This window comes from Candida dubliniensis, chromosome 7 (genome assembly GCF_000026945.1).
Source record: "Candida dubliniensis CD36 chromosome 7, complete sequence".
Classification (NCBI taxonomy): domain Eukaryota; kingdom Fungi; phylum Ascomycota; class Pichiomycetes; order Serinales; family Debaryomycetaceae; genus Candida; species Candida dubliniensis.
Window position 1 is genome coordinate 419,231 of NC_012866.1, and position 24,123 is coordinate 443,353.

Below are 24,123 nucleotides of genomic sequence, written 5' to 3' on the forward strand. Positions count from 1 at the left end.
CGGTACGTGGTGTGACGGAGTAAACGCTATAGCTGGTATTGTGTATATGTGAAAAATAATGGAAAGACAAATAAGAATTAGGTTTCCAAAAGAATATAAGTAGCAAATTGTCTAGCTTAGGTTTCAAGAATTAGAGTGAATAATATATATATTTATACATCGAAAGGAGGTTTCTACGTAACCATTGATGTGTATTTATATATAGAAGTATTGTGCTAACAAAAAAAAAAAGAAAAGAAAAATGACAAAAGAGGATTTTGCGTCATTCACACTACTAGTAAAACAAGCCACAAAGTGAGTGGGACTCAACAATCAACAATCAACAATTCCCATTCCGCGGTTCCCAATGACATCACAAAAAAAAAAAAGGAAAAAACCCAAAGAGAATATTATCTTTCCAATTCTTATTGAAAACAGTTTCAGAATCTGAAAAAGTGACGAAACTTATCGTAATTGTCATTATATTCCCCTACTAAGCAGCCCTGGACCATTGTCAAATTACAATAACACGTAGTAATATATTTTATTTTAAAAGATAAACTTTCACCTCGAGAAACATACAATTCGGACGTTATACCATTTGTTGTTCACATTCTACAGGGACAGGTTTTCTTTTGTAAAGTTGTCAGGGCTTTATTGGGCCAAAACTGCACATCACAACACATCAACCATTCCATTTTATGGTTACACGTCAGCGTCTTTGACTATATTACGTAAATCAAGATGTTACATGATCGTACACAAAAAAGTCATCGCAGTTCCCTTTCGCGTATGATTTTGCATTCTCAGTTTCTTTTTCCTTTTTTTGGTGATTGGTTTGTTTGTTTGTTGTTCTAAAGGCGGCCAATATGTGATGTGATGTGATGTAATGTGCAAGTGTTTGGTTTCGTGCTTTTGCTAATGTTATTCTTTCCCTTCTTTTCGCATGCAAGCCTTGTATTGGTTTATTATTATTTTATCTTTTCTTGTTTCCTAGTTGTATCTGAAAGCCATCAGGAGTCTATCAGAAGTTTATCAATTCTTATATATGTGTATATGTATTGGCATTGTTGTTCTCTGATCTAATCATTAGAATGCGCTGTGGCAACATGCAAAACAATACAACTTTCTTATGCAATATATAGTTGCTACCATTTCTGTGTAATTGTACAATCTAATTAGATCCATTCACACCTCCTTTCATATAAGTAGTTTATCTTTAACTAATCTCCTTTTTAGTTTTCACTGTAAACTTTGTGGAGCTCTCAATTATACACGGAATTAAAATCAATTGCACTATATTGCCTTCTAGCGGCCAGCGACACCGATATACACCAACTATATATTCTTCCTATCTGGTTTTCATTTTTATCAATGCATTTTATAGGAGTTGATATCTTTATCTTTACTCTATTGTTCTCTCCTCAGGCCGATCAAACCAAGACAACTTTGGTATGGACCACACGACATTTTTGGGAACGGAAAAATTTTCAAAACAAAACAAAACAAACCAAAAGCACAACAACCAAACTAAATAAACCAACACAACTAGATCAATAAGAGTGCTCAAGAACAAGCATCAAAGATAAACAATACTTTTACTAGCACAAGCGTTTGGAAGAGCACTGAAATATCAAAAACTGAAATAGAAGACACGACACATAAAGACTAAACAACACCACTGATTTCTTTTTTTTTTTGCAATGATCAATTTTGATGAATTTCCTCCTAAATATGATCCAAGCGTGAGACCACCGGCATTGACCACTGGGCTAATTATATTTACCTTTATGTTGTTTGTTATCAAATCGTTGACATCATACACTTTTGAATCTTTGATTTTGTATCCTCGAGCCCCATTGGATTTGAATTTAAACAGTATTTCCCTTTACTCATTATTTCATGTCAACTTCTTTCATTGGATCTGTAATATTTTCACTTTAGCCACTCCCTTGGCCGTATTTGAAACTAGAAATGGTACTATTCACACTGGGATAACTTTGAATTTATTAACGGTAATTGCTGCCTTACAATACTGTATTGTAGGATTAATTTTTTATCCAAACACTGGGGTTATTGGCTTATCAGGTATAGCGTTTCTGTTGATGAGCTATATGGCCTACCATGAATCTAAATTCAAGCCAATAGTGCACACTTTTCATATAAGTAATAGTTTGGAAATCAAACTCTACACATTATACGTGCCATTTATTTTGGCAATTGTATTCATGATTGTGTTCCCTTCCAGTTCATTACCAGGCCATTTATTTGGGATTACTACGGGCTATTTGCTAAGTTACGGTTACATTGATAAATTGTACCCACCATCTAAAGTTATTACCACTATTGAAAACAAATTGAGCTCGTTGATCAACTTTTTACAATTGATCGTTACATTCTATAAGGAAGAAGATAGTTTGGTAACAAGAGGAAGTGTTGGGTATAAGCCACTTTTCGATCAAGACATTGAACACGGTGCAGCTAATGCCCCATCCCACGGTTCAAGTACGTTTGTGGGTGAAACTAGAGTATTAGGAACAAGAGAATCAACTGTATAGATCATATATGAAACGAAAAGAATTATAATAATTTATGAAAATGTGTAAAATCTCAATGTCAGACAGCATGAGTAGTGCTGTATTGCAAAATCATTCAAGAACTGAATTATCATTTCCAATTGGCTAGACCAAATTTTTTATGCTATGTTTTTTGTTGGCTATTGGTTCTTCCACTTTCTGAATTTTGTAATTACAATCTCCATTTATCTATCAATGCCTTTGACAATTGGGTATATTGTTGACATTCTGATTAAGACATTCGGTACGGTTTCACTAGTTAGTAGGTTGTGAATAGTAGTAGTGTCTAGATTGTTAAAACTGTTTGGGGGTTTGATGGAAGCGAGGAAGCGAAGGCTTGCAGGAGAGAGAGAGACAAAAACAAAAATAAGACATTTCAAAGAAAATGAGGGTTAAAGAAAGGAAACACACAAGAAAAAGATTTCTGAGGAATTAATCAACAAAATCATTTTCATTCTTCATTTACACCCTTTTCGATAGAAGTCTGTTGGAGCTCAAGCTTGTTGATTGATAAATGTCATATGCGATACCAATTTTGCAACTGCTACCCCTATTGACACCACTACAACAATATCAATAAAACGCCCAACCGATCAGATTGCATTAGAGCATACATTTCCCCATTCTTTTTATTTATTTTATTTTATTTTTTTTTTTTTTTTTTGCTTTCCCTCTGTTACCATGGCTAATCCAACAACACATGATAATTCCATGGACGACAATACAAACGCAACATCACAGAAATTTACCAGTAATTCCAAACGAAAGAGTAAGCGTAATAAACAAAGATACAAAAACAAGAGCCAGCATTTCAACAAACCTACTGAATCACTGCAAAAGTCGCCCGAGTCTTCAATAATGGCAGATGACGATGTTACAGATCACCAGGCACAGCAACAAATTATAGACAAAGACAATAACACAAGCCATAATATGACAACTGTGACCCCTCCACCTCCACCTCCACCCCCACAACATGCTCAGGAAGCCAATGTATACAAATCGCCACGAAAGGAGGCTATTATGCGATACAAACAAAATCATGACAACACTTTTAATCAACTATTCGACATTAAGGAAAACTTGAAATCAAAAGAAAATGATGATAAACAGTTCCAATCACAGCAAGCTACTGGTAGCAATCAAGTGAATAGCAATTACGGCAATGGTAATCACAATATATCCTTAGATTTGGATGAAAAAGTCACCTTGTTTAAATACAAATCGCTGAAGATTTTGGAATTGGTTAACCAAAACAATGTTAATGGCTCCTTGCTAGCACATGGGATATTTGAGATTTTCCAGCTACATCAAGGCGATGTGACTTATTTATCCTGTGGTAATAACTTCATTTATCCGTTATTGCCCAAGATCAAGGTTTTCCGAATAAATTCAAATCAATTCTTGCTACCATTGGTCAATCCAGAACGATACTGGAAAATTTTCATAAACAGTGAGGAATTGAATGTCATCAATAATCTAATCAACGTCTTCCAAAGGAATGTTCAATTTATAAGTTTACATGAATCAGAGAATAAGAATACTTTGCAATCTTCTCTGCAATATGAGTTTTCGGATAATATTAACACGAAACCAAAGGAGTTAGAATCCCCTCCGAGAAATATTTATATCTCTAATGAGATACCTGATTCTCCTCCTTCTGCTCCTATATCTCCAAGTCACATTCAAACTACCTTCCATCTATCTCCACAGGCTAGAGTCACGTCTCAGCAACATCAACAACATCATGTTCAGGCATTCCCTGGCGCACTCTCACAACCACATCTTTATAAAAAAGAGTCAGTGCAATCTTTGAACACCAATATTGCATGTCTAGATATAAACTCAAAATTGTCGCTACACCAACCCAAACCCAAAAAACCTTTATCGCTGAACCAGACTTATAACTTTCGTCAAAACCAGAATCACAGTCACAGTCACAGTCACAGTCACAGTCACAATCACGGCCACAATTATGAAAAAAAGTATCCTGCTATTGATGAGAAGTCTGAATCGTCGATGGATTCTTTGCTAGATGAGTATGAAGAGAATATTCACAAATCAATGACCATTGGCCTGCGTCCACAATCAAGACAGCCATCTATCGTATCTGCGCATCATCAACGCTTACCAGTCTCTCATTATAATCGAAGCCATTATAATAATCAAGGAAATTTCCATGATGATGGAATAGCACAATATTATCCTGCCGAAAGCCGGGCTCAACAATTTCCTCAAAGTAATAATGGCCATAATAGGAGCCGGAGATCTTCAAAGAGCGATTTATATATTAATGAAAGTGGTTGGATGGAGCCCAATTTGAGTAACCAAACCCACACCCACACCCACTCATATAATAATAATAATTACAGGAAGATCCCTAAATCTCGTTCTACCTACAGTATCAACAGTGCTACAACTGATCTATATCAAATATATAAGAATATTCCGTTAAGAAATAATGAAATTGACAGGCGGGACGAAGATTCAAAGTCAACAAAGTCGATGTCCAGGTTGCCCTCGGCAAGAACTTTGTCTATTTACCAGTCTGATATGAATAGGCGAAGACAAAGTGCTTATTTTGCATCAACTGCAAAAAATAATCCTAAATTGAATAGTGATGTTAAGTTGAACTCGCAAGAGATTTATCGGATGTTGAGTTCCAAGCCTGATAAGCCAGTTTTGAAAAACCCCACGAATGGTAGTGCAGTGAGAAACAGTGGATTTGCAGCTAGGTTATTTGGTTGGTAAATGAAGCGTTGGTTCTACCAACACACTATCAACTGTTGCGTTGTTGTTATTCTGTATTTCTGATATATTGAAAGAGTGATGATGAGATTAACCAGTATTTGAAGTTCACAATCCCTAGATGCTTTCCTCTTTTTCTTTTTTTTTTCTTTTTTTGGTTGGTACAAAGAAAAGAAAATATATTATTTATATATACAAAGTTTATAAAAATAAACAAAAATGAAAATGAAAATGAAAATGAAAATGAAAGTTTTGGTCTATTTTTCTTTCTTTCTTTCTTTTTTTATTTACAAAGCTCCTGGAGCTGGAGCACCTGGGATAGGATTACCATTAGCATCGACTAAACCTTGTTGTATCAACATCAATTGTTCATTACCAGCAGCCTCAAATTGCAAACCCAAACCTAAACGAGATGTATTCTTGAATTGATCAATTTCTCCAGAAAACAATATGGAAACAGTTGGCATGATTCTCTTTTCTAAAAATGCACTGATCTTACCCTTTGAATCCAATTGACCTCTGAAAACAGCAGTTCTGTATTCATACTTGGCACCAATAGTAGTTTGACCTTCAATGACTGGTTCAAAACCAACACCCATTAATGGATCAGCGACTTGTTTCATAGTGGCAGCAACTTGAGTTTCTAAACCAGCTTCAACTTTATCAGTGACTTTTCTCCAGAAACTAGCAATCAAAGCACCTTGAGCCTGGAGTTGAGCAGAGGCAATCCAATTACCTGCATTATAACGAGCAACATAAGAAACAGCTGTGTCTGGTGGTGCTAATGGTTGTTTGGAGTACATGGTTTCCAAACCAACTGCCAACTTGGATGACAACGATTGTAAAATTGATCCAACAACGACTCCACTGAATTCATTGCCCGACAAAAAGTTGGGGTTCAAAGTTTTGACATTGATAGAGCAATCATTGGCCTGATAATCTTGTTCTAATTGGATCATCGAAGGTTGTCCATGAGCTAATTGTAATGTAACTTTGGAAATGTTTGATTTGTCCCATCCGTAATTGATTCTACCAGAAAATGATAAATCATTGTCAATATTACCTTGCAAGAAATAATCATCGGTGGCATATAAAGCACTGAAGGCATAGGCTGGTAAGACATTGGAGCCAATACTTAAAGTGTGGGATGTTTGGAATGCTGGCATCATGGAAAAGGCTTTGTTTAAATCAGCTCTCAACCCTGTGAAGAAATATTGACCCAAAAACACATCACGGGCAACTTCTTTGTTCAAGTTTTCAATTGTTCCTGGGTTGGTTAACCCCAATGACTTACGGTGTTCGTTTATAGTGATATAAACATCGTTGATGTAACTGAAAACTGGGTTTGATGACCACAATCCATTTTGCTTTGGTGGTTCGGTTGTCACTTGTGGTAACGTTGGGATGCTTAACTTGGCTATGTCGGCTGAGCCTAATGGTGGATTAATCTGTTGAGACATTATACTTTACAGAAACGTTTCTTGAAAATAAATAAGTTGTAAGCAAAAGGAAGTGTTTTCTTTTTTTTTTTGACAAGAATTCAATTCAGATCTTTACCCTGTAATAGAAGCCCAAAAAAAAAATTAATTGTTGAACTTCTTCACTGTTACTGGCAAAAAAACGATGAAAAAGATTTTTTTTTTCTTCTTCTTCTGTTTATTTCTGATACATACACACACATTTTATTTTCTGCATTATTCAAATCTTTACTCGTTGAAAATTTTTTTTTCAAAACAAAATCATGTTCACATATACACGACCTATGATATGAGAGATACAACTACATCACATTAAAGAGTACATGCTCCCTATTCAGCAAGCCATTAGCGTACAGTAAAAGATAGGTCAATTTATAGCTGTTTCTAATGTTTAATTTTTTTGTTTTATTTATTGTTCATACAACCATGACATAGCTAGTTGTTGTCATCAGACTTTGGCATTATTCATAGATCCAATCACATATAAACAATATGTTTAATTTTCATTGCAATTGCTTCAGGTCAAAGACTAGAGATTATTTCCAAAATAGTGTACAAGACAAAGTCTTCTATTGTTGCACATCAGGATTAGTTGCATGCCTCTCGACAATTTTTGATACTTATATTTGGGCAGTAATGTTTGATTGATATGTTACAATTAGTTGTCAGCCTATATCTGACTGCTATTTTTGATATTCTGTGAGTTGTTATAACAGTTGATTTATATTAATCTAGTTATACCAGCTGTCAAATATTTATAATTTTGTGGGCAGTTTTGTTTAAGACTAGGTTGTTTTGAAACGTCCTTGGGGTTTGCACTAAATTTTTCATCTTCATCCATGTCTAATAGCTTTTGAAGTGGGAAATAGCTTGTTTATTAAAAGGTCAAGTACAACAATTCATTTTTCATTGATTCCCCAGAAACTTCAGTTTTACAACATTTTAAAAGCAGGCTTCTTAGATTCTACAAATTGTCAACTAGCTTTGAAGTCATTGCTGTAAATTAGGATTTCTTACGATGCTTTATAACTGTTGCTTAGTCGATAACTGTCTTATAAATACACTATATCTGGCACTACCCCACGACAGAGAATCAGTTGGAAAGAGTAATTACAATTGTTGGTAAATCGCAAAGAGAATTCTGAATTGTAGAGAAAGTGTTGAATCAATTAAAAGGTTGTAAGTGTGTCATACAGTCGAACAGTTAGGCTTATGTGAACATTGATCTAATTAATGTAAATGAAACAACGTCTAATCGACTACCATTTCCCTTATCTCACGAATACTTTCTATTGCTCGTCAATGAGCTATTTCAATCTTTGTTCCCCAATTTCTCTTATTAAGCCCCGTTAAGTTAACTCTACCCCCATTGCATTAATTGAGCCTCTATAAAAAGTATCTAATCGTAAATATGATCATCTTCGTTCCATTATTTGCTTCATCAATCTCTCAAGAAATGAAAAAATAAAGCAGATGTGAAAATATTGTTTCCAATTTCATTTAAACCAAATTCCTTTTGCCCATTTTGTATGTTCTACCCAATGTGTTGTAAATAATATAAACTAAGCTTAATTTACTATATTAACTGTCACACTCAGTCTATCTAGAGCTATGTTGTGACAGTCCACCCAATCTAGATTACAATCTGACCATAGCCGATCTTCTCAGCCACCACAGCAAAAAAGTGTAAAGATGTCTATTTGTATCGGGAACTGCGATTCTATCAAGATAATGAAACTCCAACAAAACTGAACTCCACACTCAGCTAGGGATTGGCTCAATTCCAGAAGCAGATTCTTGTTCGACCACATTAAATGATCCCTAGTCTCAAGTTTTAGCGACCAAATTTCTGAACATAGAAAGGCTCCAGGCACAATAAATTCGACTGTACATAGTAAAATACAAATCTATTCCCCAAAGCCTACAAATCTTACGATCCCTCAGTATTATAGAATGACGATTTAGTGATAGATATTCAGAAACTCGATACCCTTTCGTTTTTTCATCTCAGATTTCAACGAATCTTTTTTCAAAATAAATGTACCTTCATCCACTACTGTTTTTAAACACGTGAAACAAAACCCCACTAAGTTATGGAATCCCATAATACTGCTTTATTCTTGCAAACACGTTTCGCTAATAAGATAGGAATAAAAATTTCAAAATTCACATATAAACAGGGTTTAGCAATCATGATACGTATCATTATTTTAGTAACACAAGTAGCAATAAAGCTAGCAAACCTAACAATAACCCCATTGACGTCATAATTTACGATAGTTCAAGCAAAATGACGATTCGTTTAAAGAAAAATATAAACACCAGGCAAAATAAGACTTTGAGAGTAAGTTGCAAATTATCCTTTTTGCTCCAAAAGTTTCTTAAACATACAACGTACAAATGATACTAAAACTACTTATTTGTCGTGTAGTGGATAGTAATCTTTTAAATATGCTATATTTGGTACTATCACACGACAGAGAATCATTTGAAAGAATAATTACGTTTGTTGGTAAATCGCACATAAAGAAGAGAATTGTTATTAGAGAGAAAGTGTTGAATTAGTTAAAAGGATTTAAGTGTGAGTGTGTGAGTGAATAGAATAATTGGTACACACACGCACGAAAATGTCGAATTCTATTTAAGTAAAGAAAATCTAGAAAATTAATTATTTAGTTAGAATGGACCTCATGCAAGCTTAGGCTGAGATCCAGGAATATACAAATACATACAATCCACATATATTACACTCGTACGGAATAGAGGTATCCCGAAGACTTACACTTAGTCACTGTGTCCATTATTACACATACATCCAATAGCATTGATTTACTACTTTTAGCCAACCACCAGAAACTGCGTGAGTATTCACATTGCACGTGAATCAGTACCGTAAATATCATTGTCATTTAAATTAAATAGCGCTACATTGTGACAGGATATATACATTTTGGTGGTCCCTAGCAGGACAAACAGATCTTAGAAGCACCATGCCTAAACTGGAAATTAATTCGATATTTGGTCAAAAAAAAATGTAATAGGGAACTTCACCTCGAGGAATGAGATTGATTACTGATTGTGAAATGGTTAGCTAGCTATTCAAGCATCCGTAGGCAGTCGGATGACGCCTTCGAAAACAAAGGAGATAAGTTCAAAGGACTCTGGGTTGACGTTGGTGGTGATGAGACAGTACTGGCCAAACACTGTTTTCGATAGTTATACTACACCACCCGGGTATGGGTAAATGTCTACAGAATAATTGAGAATGGAGCCTGAGCAGAGTTGCGCCCTAGACATCCGAGATCCTCACGTATTAATAGGTAATTGAGACTGACGCGTAACGTGGAAAAGGACTATCCCAATATATTAATAAATCGGACCTGAGACTCTGCGACCATGCTAATAGACAGTACTGGCGGGACGAGGACGTACTTCATAATAAATCGGACCTAAGACTCTGCGACCATGCTAATAGACAGTACTGGCGGGACGAGGACGTACTTCATAATAAATCGGGCCTAAGACTCTGCGACCATGCTAATAGACAGTACTGGCGGGACGAGGACGTACTACAAATAAATCGGGCCTAAGACTCTGCGACCATGCTAATAGACAGTACTGGCGGGACGAGGACGTACTTCATAAGAAATCGGACCTAAGATGCCGCGATCTGATTACATACAATAGATCCGGAAGAGGACGTACACAAAAAGGTGTAATTGAAAAAATTTTCATTCACATCATACAAAGAGATGAGCAATAAAAAGGAATTAGAATGGTTCTAATTGGTCAACAAGCTGAAACGACCTGTATAAAGAAGAACTAGTACTGAATTAATGGAATTTGATGAAAGTTCTTCCAAGTTTGAAAAATTGCGAAACGCGAGAAAAATAAAATAAATGGAAGCTCTCATCTAAGGATAAGGAAGAACTCAGAAGAAGAAACGTACTTACCAAAACAAGAAAAAAGGAGAACAGAAATCACTATGTCTGCTAACAAAACTAACGAAAGATCAAGGCCATCTGGATTATCAGCCAAATATCCGGCACCTGACTTTAATCAAAAAAGAGAGAGTTGCTAAGGATGCTGCAGATGAAGAGGTTGAGGTTGATGCTAAGGTTCAAGTTGCGAAAAAGGATGACATCATGTTACAACTTTTACAACAGATGGAACGCATGAACGAACGTGTTGGTTTGATTGTCGATGACTTAGAGGCAGTCAAGTTGAAACAAGAGAAATTGGACAAAACGGCTAAGACTCAGATGATGAATGACGCTATTGGACAAAGTACTGAAGCTGAAGGTATTAATACCTTTCAGGATGCTGCTGAAATGCCTGTGATGAACTTGAACCCGGAATTGTCCACTTCTAGAGAAATGTTGGGATTGGACCACACGGTCGATATCACTGCAAACACCTACCAAACGGAAATCCAGAAGTGGAAATCATACGAACTGAACATGGATGACATATTGGAGTGCCCACTCATCAAGCACCCTAACAAAAATGCGGAAATGGCCGCCTTAAAATACCTCAATACTATTCGATTTAAGGAGAATAAGTCTAACTATGAGAAGGAAGTTCTTGCCTACAATAGAAGCGAGAAATTACCCAAGTACGATAGTATTAACTCCTTCGGCGACTTGGCCATTTATTTAAATTTGGTTCTTGACTTGAAAGTTAAGTATATCATTCCAGATTATAATTTACGTACCCACATTAAGGCTGCGTGTAATAAGGTAGATGATGAGGATTTCAAGAAGATGGTTAACTATTTGATCAAACCTACGAAACAGGCCTCGAGTCCAATTAGATACAATACCATCTTAAGAAGTATCCAAATGAAACTTCCTCGTACTGATAAGAGTGACTTAGTCAGTACAATTAAACGTACTATTGAATCCATGGAAGATGCTACTATTATTTTAGAAACTATCACAGTTCAACTTGATGAATATAATGAAAAAGAGGATCTGAGAGATATCTCCGTGGGAGACTGGATTCGCATTTGGAAAAGCATTGCTTATGCAATGCCTGATGACTACAAGGAAGTTTATATGAATATGGTAGACATACGCCTGGCAAACGCATTAAGAAAAATTGGTAATCGTAATAACACTATTACGGACTTAGAAGATCATACTCAATATAATTACAATGAGTTGTGGAAGGGGTTCAAAAATACTCTTTACGAATTAGCCCCACTCACGAGTTTTCAAGCTATCGCTAAAAAGAAGAATGATATCTCCCAAAACCAAAGAATGGTATTCAAAAGTGAAGGTAGACTTCATAATTTCAAGATGTTTAATGACGAAGTAGTGATTCAGGACAATGAATATGAGATAAAAGAAACTATAAGAGACTTATTAAAAGAACCGTTATCTCAATCGATGCTCACTGATAAGCAGAAAGATTATTTTATTGAAAAATTGCAAGACATTAAAGATGTATTCCAAACGCCTACAGGTGAACCAGGAAGATTGAAGCATTTCCCACCGGTCCGTATACATGCTAATGATCATGAACCGTGGAGACTAAAAACTATTCCCCTTGGGGAGAAGAAGTCAATTGCTGTGGATATCTTAGAGAAGATGATAGCAGAAGATCAACTTGAATTTGCTCCAACTTCAGCATATAGAAACCCATGGTTTTTATTACGTAAACCATCTGGTGGTTTCAGATTCTTAATAGACCTACGGGTCCTCAATAGTTTCGTTGAATTAGAGGCAGGTCATCCTAAAGATGTCAGAGAAATTATTCGGAATATTAGTGGCAAAAAATATTTAACTACACTTGATATTTCGAATGCTTATTTTCAATTGGAACTTGACGAACGTGATCGTGACATCACCGCGTTTGTAACACCAATCGGAGTGCTAAGATTTAAGGTGATGCCACAAGGTTTTAAGAATAGTGTTAGTTATTTTACTAATGTGCTTACTAAAATTTTAAGAAGTGTCTCAAAATTCACTGAATCATTCTTAGATGATATTGCAATATTAGGTCCTGATGCTTCTCAAGATTCAGATGACGATACAGATATGATACGACATTTAGATGATGTTGTTGCCACTTTGCTGCTTCTACATGAACATGGATTAAAAATTAATGCTGCAAAACTTCAAATAGCTATGAAAGAAGCTGATTTCTTAGGCTATCGGGTAAACGAGCAGGGAGCTACATTATTACGAAAGAGAGTTTCTGCTTTTGAAGAATTCCCTATTCCTAATACATTAACAAAATTGGAGAGATTTTTGGGAATGACAAATTACTATCGCCACTTGATCCCAGCTTACAGCGAGATTGCATCTCCGTTGCATAAATTGGTCACGGCGACAAGAAAGGAACAAAAGAAATCTCTTACATTAAATGAGAAAGAACTCAAACATTTTGAATATTTAAAAAAGTGCTTGGTACTGGAACCTGTCGTGACATCCTTGAATAAAGAAGATGAGGTTATGCTCTTCACAGATGCCAGCTCCTTGAGTTGGGCTGGCGTCCTCGAATCTAAAAACACTGATGGAAATGTGGTTGTGGTTGATTGTGTTTCGGGATCCTTTAATACTACCCAAGGGAATTATACTATATATGAAAAGGAACTTGCTGCTATATGCTTTTCGTTAGAAAAACTTGAAATGCATCTATTAAATTATGACAAAGTCATAAAAATCTACTGCGATAACAAAGCGGTAGTAACCCTCTTGAATGGTAGTTTCACTAACGGTCACCTGATGAATAGAGTGGCCAAATGGCTACTGTTTTTACGAAACTATAACATTGAAATTGCCCATATCGATGGTAAATCCAATATAGTTGCAGATTGTCTATCGAGAATCGAAGACCCTACATCTACACCCATACTACCTTTAAATTTAACAGAAGATATGGACTATTTGAAGTCCAAAATGGAAATTAAGACGAATTTTGCACAAATTACTGATGACGATCCCAAGTATGGACGCTTCAGTCTACAGGGAATACAAAATTATTTAACTACAGTTCAAATTCCCCAAATTTACAACACTAACAACAAAATACGGAAAGGATTCCTTTCTAAAGCACAAGAATTTTACCTCGACGATGGAAAATTGTACAAACGTGGAGCTAAAGGACATTTTGCCCGCCAAGTTATCATGGACAAGTCCGAATTAGAGCGTATTTTACGCATGACACATGAAGAAAGGGGTCATATGAAACTCCAGAACTTATTCAACTACTTGAATTTATTATTCTTTATTCCGAATTTATACAAAATCTTACAAGATTACATTGCTAGTTGCCATACATGTCAGACATTTGATGGACATAGTATAGGCCGAGATCCGTTATATATCAACCTTCCCGGAGGTCTTTTTGATAAAATTGTTTGCGATTCTGTTTTTATTGACGATTGTTGGTTAGTTATCGCCCGGGACGAGTTTTCAAACTGGGCGGAGGCAACCGTTATGCCTACTTTGGATGGCTCCAAAGTTGCTGATTTTATTTACAAGGACATAATATGCCGTTTTGGACAATTCAGAATCCTAAAATCAGATAACGGTTCTGAATGGAAAAATCAATTCATGAAGAGATTGTTAGACCACTATAATATTCAACTGGGATTCCTGATACAACACCACCCACAAGGTAATGGTCTAGTGGAAAGAAATCATGTCGGATTGGTAAACTTTTTAAAGAAATTACCAAAGCATTTGAATTGGCAAGACTACGTTGATGCTGCTTTGAGAGTTGATCGGAATACAATCAAATCGACCACAGGTATGAGCCCGCACTATCTAGTGTACGGTTACTGTGGTCATTCCGACCTCTCTTTGTTATATGCTAATCCTCCAGAGAATAAAAATTACACTAAGGAAGACCTATTCAAGTTCAGGTTTAAACAACTCCAATATCGTGAAGTCCAATATAATTCTGCTTATAAAACAACGGAAATCCAACGATTGAGAACTAAAGCATATTTCGATGCCAAATTTGAAATTGATACACCTGTTGAAATAGGTGATATGGTTCTCATCTGGGACCGACCACATAAAAATCCAATGGGTGCTAAGATGAAGAAAATGCAACCCAAATGGTCCGGACCTTTCAAGGTGAAGTCAAAAGGTGATCGAATATACAGACTTGAAGATTTAGATGGAACAGAATTATCGAGACCATTTGCAAGAGAGATGATGAAGTTGTATATCAAAAGGAAGTAATTATTCGAGTTGATGATGATTCTCCAATAGATGTTAATTTGATTAATGATGGTAATTTAAAATGAAAATCCAAGGCTTTACATTTCAAAAATCAGGCGGGAACCTGTCGTGTAGTGGATAGTAATCTTTTAAATATGCTATATTTGGTACTATCACACGACAGAGAATCATTTGAAAGAATAATTACGTTTGTTGGTAAATCGCACATAAAGAAGAGAATTGTTATTAGAGAGAAAGTGTTGAATTAGTTAAAAGGATTTAAGTGTGAGTGTGTGAGTGAATAGAATAATTGGTACACACACGCACGAAAATGTCGAATTCTATTTAAGTAAAGAAAATCTAGAAAATTAATTATTTAGTTAGAATGGACCTCATGCAAGCTTAGGCTGAGATCCAGGAATATACAAATACATACAATCCACATATATTACACTCGTACGGAATAGAGGTATCCCGAAGACTTACACTTAGTCACTGTGTCCATTATTACACATACATCCAATAGCATTGATTTACTACTTTTAGCCAACCACCAGAAACTGCGTGAGTATTCACATTGCACGTGAATCAGTACCGTAAATATCATTGTCATTTAAATTAAATAGCGCTACATTGTGACATTATTACCGTTGGTCACCATCACAGATATTCAAAGCAACTAAAGCAGGATAGAACAAGGTCTTCTGAAAGTTCACACAACTACAAGTCCTGTGAGATTTGCCCATAATTTCCCTCCAGGGACAACAAGTTCTTTCCAACCAAACTTGTTGATTCGAACGCAACTGAACCAGATTCTCAAGTCAATAATCCCTAAAATGCGACACACTTATATAGTCAACCGAGAATATCATATTCACCTAGACAGGTTACTAAAAGTTCTAAAAAAGGGTATTCTAAAACTAAACGATCGCATCTGAAACTAGATATTTGTCCTTTCAATACGACTCAAACGCAACAAACAGATCATACCAAGTAATGCATTCAAAATCCATTTACAGCACTATGGGGGACTATTCCAAAAAATCTGTTCCCAGAAGTATCCACTAGGGAACTTGCATCATAACCCCATTCCCCAGCCTCCCAACAAAGAATATCACCATCATTAAATTCAATAGTAGAAGCAGTCAACAGCTAATTTGATTCCGAAAAACTCAGGTTGCTGTACCATTGACCAGAACAATTGCGAACTGTCTTGCAACCTCTCAAGCAATCAAAACTGACACAACTGAAAGCACAATAAGCATTTTTCAGTCCTAACACAACATCCTTACAGAACGAATTGATTGTAAGTCTGGTAACACTTTTAATAATATCTAGACAACAACAAATCTAGTTTTACTAACCTTGGCTACAACTCTATGCATAACACACTCCTCAGTAATAAAAATTACTCTATATCATCTGTACATGTGAGCCTACATCAAATCGAATATTGGATGATAAAAACACAAACCTTCTTTTCAGAAAAACAGCCACCACCAAACTCTTTGAAAGCAGATAAAAACGAAATAAACAAAAAATCAAGCTGCTATACAAGTAAGGCGTAGACGGCATTACTTTCATGATCCCTAACAAGCTCCATCCTAAAGCTATGATGTGTCAAGATCTCCAAATGTAAGCAAATCACTCTTAGCGTGCATTTAACAAAGCCATTCACAATCCAACTTCCTCTCTAGTCTATATACACCCAATTGTACAACAAGTTGTAGTCACAAGCCTAAGCTATATTAACTCATTCATGATATTATTCCTGCCAAGAGTGGACTCCACTATTAACGTATAGGGTGACCCCATTCAACAGCTTCTAGCAAAACTATGCACTTCAGTCTTTACTTAATTGGACTTCCATCTTGATACATTGCTTCTCTCTTGCCTCTGCGAAACACATGTTTATCAAAATTGGAACTTGGCTAAACCAACCTCATCATATATTAATAACCTCAAACAATGAAACTGATTCCACCCGAAATATTACATACTGCACAACAGCAACCAAATTATCATGCACCACTATCTACAAAAACATTTGTTCACCTCAATAAACCCATTGATTCTGAATGACTAATCATTGCGTATTAATAACAACACCTTGAATATATTAGCGTCCTATGATTTAAGTAGGCGCTACATATGAACTTCGTGCCAGGCCTATTCTAATGCTATTACCTGTATATATTTCCATACTGCAAATACTGACTTGGAGTATACCTTTCATCATGTACAGTGAACTCTCTCAAACATCCGTATATGATTTAATTAATCCAAGAACCCCGAATGACATTCAGACATTATCTCCAACTAAAATATACCGGGATTCCTAAAGAATTTTTTTCCTGAAATACACTAGAATTCCCCGTTAGCTAGTACAATTCTTCAAAAAAAAATTCTATTCCACATGAACTTTGCCAGATACCATCTAACTCTTAAACATTCCTCCCCATCTCATATGCATGACCACCAACCAGTTCCACTGCTTCCAATAGCGAGGGCGGGGAGAGGGCAAAGCCCAAGATTACATTAGATTTTTTATGTAGATCTTAATATTCTAGCATGTCTCAGCATTACAAATTCATTGGAACTGCAAATCACCTGTTCACAAACCGATACGTTAAAGTAATCGATAATATATCCTTATACTACTTTTTTTTCCAGTCTATTTCAAAGCACAGTAGGCATCCAAGTGCTATATCACAACCTCTGCTTAATAGACTGTGCACGATATATTGTGGAGCTAGCTGGAGAGGTGAGGCTAGCAGTATGTGACTTTGTTTCTATTTTACTTTCATAGGGAAATCAATACGTACTAAAATTTACCTTTGCTACCATGTCTAATATCTGGTGAGCAGGAAGTAATCGGCTTCATATATTAAATTGTAAGACGATTATGCATACGATGCTCCCATAGTTTTTTATTGCATTGATATTCCTTGTAAATAATGGTGTCACAATTGTCCAAATAAATAAAAAGAGAACAATAGTTTCAGTACATTTGCTGTCTCTTCAAAACAATGTATAATGTCTCTGCTTTGCTAAATTGAAAAACTGGTAATGGACCAACAGTTATGAGCTGCTATTTAAAATTGCAAATATTCAATCAAAATGCTTGCGGAATAGAACGGTGACTCTGAAATTTTTGTTATTGGTTTCAACTATCTCTTAGCTAATATCAGGAGAAGTTGAGTTAATTCTTTAGAATAGCATTGATGAGGTGGCATCCAAGCGATAGGTTATTCTAGGTTCTATTAAGATTGGTTAGTTTTGAAGTATATGATGTCACTGTCTTTAATCTACAGTTCTTCCAGTTTGTGCCTTATGTTCACGAAAAGGAAGAGATTCTTAGGTAGAGTGATAAATAATTGGTACTATAGAATATAAACACTACTTTAGGAGATTGAGATTTCTTATTGTATGTGAGAAACTTTCTTAGCAGAATCAAAGTATGGTTGTATACGTAATATGATTTCAAATTCAGAGAAAATAATGTGGGTATGCTCGTGAACATTTATAATTGTAGGCTTGCACAGGAATCATAGGAATTGTGGTTGTATTGATTTAGAACAGTTATGATTACTTTTATGATAGCTGGTGGTTTTAGGAGATAAAATACGTAGGGTATTTTTTGGTCTTGTGTGGTGTCGAAGGTATTGAAAACTTGTATGGTAGGAATTTATATATGAGGTGTTGCAATTGGTGGATGTTGTGTGTGAGGCGTAAAATTAAAGATAAACAGTAGTATGAGATATTGCAAGATTGGTGCTCGATTGTCAGGGTTGATGTGATGGCACTGATTACAATTATTTGATAGCCTAATTTCACCTGATGGTACTACAGATCGATATAAGTTTTGGTTAATTTTATGTTGTTTTTGTATGAAACGTTTAGCAAATGGCCCTTTAAATGGTAGAGCATGGGCTAAGTTCTTTTGTGGTAAAATGTGTTTTTGAAATTGGATGTACATTATTTGTTAGACATGATCATACAGAATCATTTACAAGCATTGCTGGTTCAAAGTCAGTTAATAGGTGTTTTAAAATGTGTTTGATGAGAATAGCATTTAATTTTAGTGTTTGAAGGTGCTAGGACTATTATTGCTGAATTACGTAGTACACAGTCATTGGAGAAAATATTTGAATATGGTGGTAATCTCAGAAGACTGAATAATGGCCTGAGTACTTTGGGGAGTGGGAGTAAAGTGTGTTAACAGCCTGGTTTGTTTCAGGAAGATCAAGGTAGTTAGCGATTAAGAGGTGACTATTGGTTTTTGTGTCGTATCCGTTTCAGGATTGGTTGAAGTACTGAGGTAGGTAAGAATTACAGAATCTTTTTGGTTGCAACCTTCTGGTTTTGGTGTTAGAAGAGGTTTGTTTGAGGGTGTTAATTGATGATGGGTTTGATTTAGATTAACGAGTTATATGTATACTAATTGATGTCATGCCTTTTATCGCTCATGAATGTACCTATTGTTGTTGGAAGATTCTTGATAATCTTTTGTAGTCTATATTGATTGTCACAGTAAATTTAGGTAGTAAAAGATTTAGATGTTGAAGTGGTTTGCAACATATAGCATCGGGAGATTTGTTCGGGAAATCATCAAATTGAGGAGGTATACTAGTATAATAAAGTTTGTTGTAGTGTTGGGGTAGGTGAGTGGTGGTAAGAAAGCAGCGAGGGAAGTTTTAATTTATCTATGCTTTCAATGGTGTTTTACAATATGTGGAATTAGAATAGGATTCAGCGAGTCTTTATACTTGCTTATGGAGGTAGAATTGATTGTATCAACAATTCCAGCGCGGAGATTTCTATAGTTGTCTTGATACAACCATTTCTCTTTAAACAATATTGAATAGTAAAACCTAGTTGCATCACTAACTTATACGACCTATTCATTCTATACAAGTGCTAGCAAATGTATCTTCTCATGTTCCCAATAGGGCTCATAGCATGTTTTCACGCAACCTGCCTGCTCTTCTAATGAGCAAACCGAAAGTCTAACCTTCTGGCTCCTTCAACTTTGCTATTCTTGCGATAGTCATCCTTTTCCTCCTCAGACATTGCATTCCATAATTTTTCTCTTCGTTGGTTCTTAAACATATAGTACCCTTTAGTCAACATTATTATTGGTATTGTGGCCATTTCAACAAAGAACAATTGCATATTTCCTCTTTTATATAAGGGCAAATCATCTTTCCGGTACACATTCTGACCAATGATGCTACTCAACTGGACCGACATATTGTATAAAGCAGAACTAATAGACCTTGTTCTAACTCCATTGGAATTTCTTGAAACCCACGCAACTAGAATGGCATGAATATATGGCTGTCCGGAATACAAAGTGTTGAGGACATATGTGGGCCACACTTGTTTGCCCGACCCGGGCCACCATCTAATCACAGCCATTATTGTGGCCGAGTAGAGTGGAGCAATAAGACAGACACCGGATCTTTCGTTGATAAATTCTGAAAGCCAGGTAATCAATAGCAAAAAGCCTATATGCAACACCTTAGGTGGGATCATTAATAAGTTCGTGTCGAAGGTTGAAAACCCCATTTGACGGTTCAATAGAGCGAAGTAAGACCCAAACGTAGAAGATCCAATAAAATTGATTAGTCCTATTGCCATAAGGGGAAAGATGTCGACGTCACGAAAGCTCTTGATAATTTGTCTGACTGTCAAACCTTGTCTGTTATGCATGGATCCTTTTGTGGGATCATCTCTCAAAATTCTGTTGACAACAATTTTCACTTCACGGTCAGTGAACCAACCTTTAGGATGCATCCAATTTTTAGTTTGCACTGCTGAGGGGACCATCAAGTAGAAGGAAAATATACCAATTAGTAACGTAAAGGCACCTTCAAGCAAAAATAGCCATCTCCAACCAGCCATACCGGCCATCCCTCTCATTCTTAAAATTCCAAAGGCAGCTAAGGAGTTAAATATATCCACCAATGACAAAGTTGTCCAAAACCAAGATAATCTAACTGGCAACTCTTTCCCTGTAAAGAAGTAGCTCAACCATAACACCAAATCTGCAATGAAACCACCTTCTATGGCACCAATCAATAACCTGGTGACAAAAAATGATGTTTTGCCTGACAAAGCAGCTTGGCACATGGCGACAATACTCCAAGCGCAAATCTGAATTGGAATGAAAATATCTGGTCCTAAAGCCTTTGAAATTAATTGGGAAGGGATCTCTGCCAACAAGAATGCAACTCTAAAGATGGTGTTGCCTGCGTTGTAATCATTTGTTGTCAACCCCAAATCATCTAAAAAGTTGTCACTTGTTGCGTTACTCAAGTTGCCTCTATCGACTTGAAGGGCAATAAACATAAAGCAGGCTGTCAAAGCAACACGGTAATTCAATTTACCAATGAGTTTCTTTTCCTCTTTTGGGTCCCACTCAAAATAGGGATCAAAGGCGGAGTAACTTTCATAGTTTGAAGTTCGATACATTGTATCGTAATATTCGGCAACCTTGGGATCTAAAAATGGGTTTTTGGCTAATTGGTCGCTTTCAAGGGACGATAATTCGTTAGCTGAGGAAATGGTGATCTCGATGTTCTCCTTGGAGTTCTTCTCGTCGATTGCATGTTGGCAGCTCTGTTTGGTTTTATGATGATCAGCCATTTCAGTATCTAAACCTCTCGTGTTTGACATGGTCTCTGTTGATTTGTTAATATGTCCCATGCATGTTATAATTCTCAGCAAACACTGTCCATTTTATACCCCGATATTTCTTATTGATATCAACTGCACTGAATCCACATTTTCAACAAACATTTCTTGGAAGCATAACTTTTAAGGTCCATTTGGCTTGAAATAGAAAAGGGAACTGCAAAAAAGCATTTTGTTTAGTAATGTTGATGCCACATATTACGATTTCGATAAGAGTGTACTATATGGCAACATCAAGAGCCAAGCTTTTCGTACTAACTTGTGTTTTCTAATTGCAAGGGTATTATGATAACTTGTTCAGTAGTGATGATTGAGACAAGAAAAAAAGAACAGCAGGGAAAACGCAAATTCGTTTCAACCACTGTGGCTATCTTCCCCACCAAGAAAAATAATAAAAGAGCCAGTAGGATTGTTCTCCCAGTAACTACGTCTTGAATGGGTGTAGGGTTTTAATACAAAGAAAATATTACGAATATCTGGTGTTGCAAATATGTAATTAACTTTAACTTCGAACTATATAAAAAGTACTGTGGCATACATATCTTAATGAGAAAATCTGAAATCCAACCTCTTGGCACCTTCATCTTTGGTGGTTTTTCTGTAATCGTCTTTTTCTTCCTCAGTCATGGCTTTCCATAAATTATTTCTTCGCTTGTTTTGCCAGACATAGTAGCCCTTGGCTAGGAGCAAAACGGGGATTAGAATCAAAGTTATCACAAACAATTGCATATTACCACGCTTGTACAAAGGTAAATCGTCCTTTCTGTAAATGTTGGAGGCAATGATGGAGCCCAATTGAACAAACATATTGTACACTGCCGATGATATTGATCTAGTTCTGACATGGTTTGAATTTCTTGATACCCACGAAACACAGATTGCATGAATGTAGGGTTGCCCAACGTACAATGTGTTTAAAACATAAGTTCCCCATATGTTCTTACCGGAACCTGGCCACCATCTTATAATACCGATGAGTGGGAGAGCATACAATGGTGCAATTAAGGCGACAAATGCCCTGTCATTGACCTTCTCTGAGAACCAGGTGATAGCTAACAAAAATATAATATGCAAAACAGCTTGTGGAATGGTTAACAAATTAGTGTCAAAAGTTGAGAATCCCAATTGCTTATTCATCAATGTAAAGTAAGCACCGAAGGTACTGGTACCAATGTAAGCAATAAGGCCAATGGCATAAATGGGCCAAAGATTATAATCAGTTAAACTGTTCCAAAGTGCCTTGGGGGTGATTCCTTGTCTATTGTGCATGGATCCCTTGGTAGGGTCATCCCGCAAAATCCTGTTGACGACAATCTTCTCCTCGCGGTCAGTAAACCATCCTTTAGGGTGCATCCAGTTTTTAGTTTGCACTGCTGATGGAACCATCAAGTAGAATGCAGCAATACCAATTAAGAGTGTAATTATACCTTCAAGTAAGAAGAGCCATCTCCACCCTTCTAATCCAGCTACGCCTCTCATTCTTAAAATACCAAATGCTAATAGTGAGGTACCAATCTGAACCAAGGATAAGGTGGTCCAAAACCATGATAACTTCACTGGCAACTCTTTACTTGTGAAAAAATAACTCAACCATAATACCAAATCGGCAATAAACCCACCTTCAAGAGCACCAATGAGAGCTCTAGTTACGAAGAATGACGCTTTGCCTTTTAAAGCTGCTTGGCTCATGGCAACTATTGACCATGCACACATTTGGATTGGAATAAAGATATCTGGACCTAATGCTTTCGAAATTAATTGAGAAGGGAGCTCAGCAACCAAGAAGCAGACGTAGAAGATAGTATTTCCAGTGTTGTAGTCATTTGTCGTCAACCCCAAATCTTTCAATAAGTTATCACTAACTGCTTGTTGGAGATTTCCTCTATCAACCTGCAACCCGACAAAAAGCATACATGCTGTTAACGCTACCCGAACGTTGATTTTTTTGACGACTTTATTTTCTTCCTCTTTACTCCAGGTGAATTGTGGATCAAATGCACTGTAACTTTCATATTTTGAATCTTCGTATAATTCACGGTAATATTCTTCCACTTTGGGATCTAAAAACGGGTTCTTTGAAAGTTCATCTGACTCTAAAGATGAGTTTGATTCAACGTATGTAACTACTTTATTGTCTTGTTTTTTGAAGGAGCTAGAACTGTTGTTGGAAGCAATTGAGTTTGCACCCAGGTTGGCACCGTCTTTTTCTGTCACAGGCATTGTTTTGGGGAAGGGGTTAGGGTTGATGGAGTAAATTTTCTTGGGTATTAAGAGAAATTCTTGGTACAGAACCTTGGCATCCGAGCTCTTTTTATAGAAAGGTTGGTCTATTTCGTCAGAAATTGATCTATGGATGAGATAAGATTAGAATGTGATTCTTTTGAAATTACATAATTAATTAACAATATCACCTATTGTATAAACTGTGGTGGCTGCCAATGATGTGATTTTGTCTAAATTTCTATT

At 36.2% G+C, this 24,123-nt stretch overlaps 6 protein-coding genes across 6 annotated transcripts, besides 3 other annotated features; 3 read left to right on the forward strand and 3 right to left on the reverse strand. All coding sequences in view use genetic code 12, as the record gives it.

Annotated features, from left to right (window-relative positions):
- Window positions 1-1,682: 1,682 nt before the first annotated feature.
- On the forward strand, window positions 1,683-2,537 carry CD36_71760 (rhomboid family [serine] protease, putative; the record flags this gene model as incomplete). The annotated part of the gene is made up of 1 exon (XM_002421349.1): window positions 1,683-2,537. One exon carries the CDS (start codon window positions 1,683-1,685, stop codon window positions 2,535-2,537), a length of 855 nt encoding a protein of 284 aa, XP_002421394.1.
- A 699-nt stretch (window positions 2,538-3,236) lies between these two features.
- CD36_71770 (peripheral membrane protein of peroxisomes, putative) lies at window positions 3,237-5,306 on the forward strand (the record flags this gene model as incomplete). Its single annotated transcript, XM_002421350.1, has 1 exon — window positions 3,237-5,306. One exon carries the CDS (start codon window positions 3,237-3,239, stop codon window positions 5,304-5,306), a length of 2,070 nt encoding a protein of 689 aa, XP_002421395.1.
- Window positions 5,307-5,590: 284 nt separating this feature from the next.
- CD36_71780 (core element of the mitochondrial protein conducting pore, putative) lies at window positions 5,591-6,763 on the reverse strand (the record flags this gene model as incomplete). The annotated part of the gene is made up of 1 exon (XM_002421351.1): window positions 5,591-6,763. One exon carries the CDS (start codon window positions 6,761-6,763, stop codon window positions 5,591-5,593), a length of 1,173 nt encoding a protein of 390 aa, XP_002421396.1.
- Window positions 6,764-7,811: 1,048 nt separating this feature from the next.
- Window positions 7,812-7,967: a mobile genetic element.
- Window positions 7,968-8,397: a mobile genetic element.
- Window positions 8,398-9,202: 805 nt separating this feature from the next.
- Window positions 9,203-15,599: a mobile genetic element.
- Window positions 10,927-14,979, forward strand: CD36_71790 (retrotransposon polyprotein, putative; the record flags this gene model as incomplete). Its single annotated transcript, XM_002421352.1, has 1 exon — window positions 10,927-14,979. The coding sequence occupies one exon, from the start codon at window positions 10,927-10,929 to the stop codon at window positions 14,977-14,979; it is 4,053 nt and encodes a 1,350-aa protein (XP_002421397.1).
- A 4,348-nt stretch (window positions 15,600-19,947) lies between the features above and the next one.
- On the reverse strand, window positions 19,948-21,669 carry CD36_71800 (allantoate permease, putative; the record flags this gene model as incomplete). Its single annotated transcript, XM_002421353.1, has 1 exon — window positions 19,948-21,669. The coding sequence occupies one exon, from the start codon at window positions 21,667-21,669 to the stop codon at window positions 19,948-19,950; it is 1,722 nt and encodes a 573-aa protein (XP_002421398.1).
- Window positions 21,670-22,200: 531 nt separating this feature from the next.
- On the reverse strand, window positions 22,201-23,877 carry CD36_71810 (allantoate permease, putative; the record flags this gene model as incomplete). The annotated part of the gene is made up of 1 exon (XM_002421354.1): window positions 22,201-23,877. The coding sequence occupies one exon, from the start codon at window positions 23,875-23,877 to the stop codon at window positions 22,201-22,203; it is 1,677 nt and encodes a 558-aa protein (XP_002421399.1).
- Window positions 23,878-24,123: the final 246 nt, after the last annotated feature.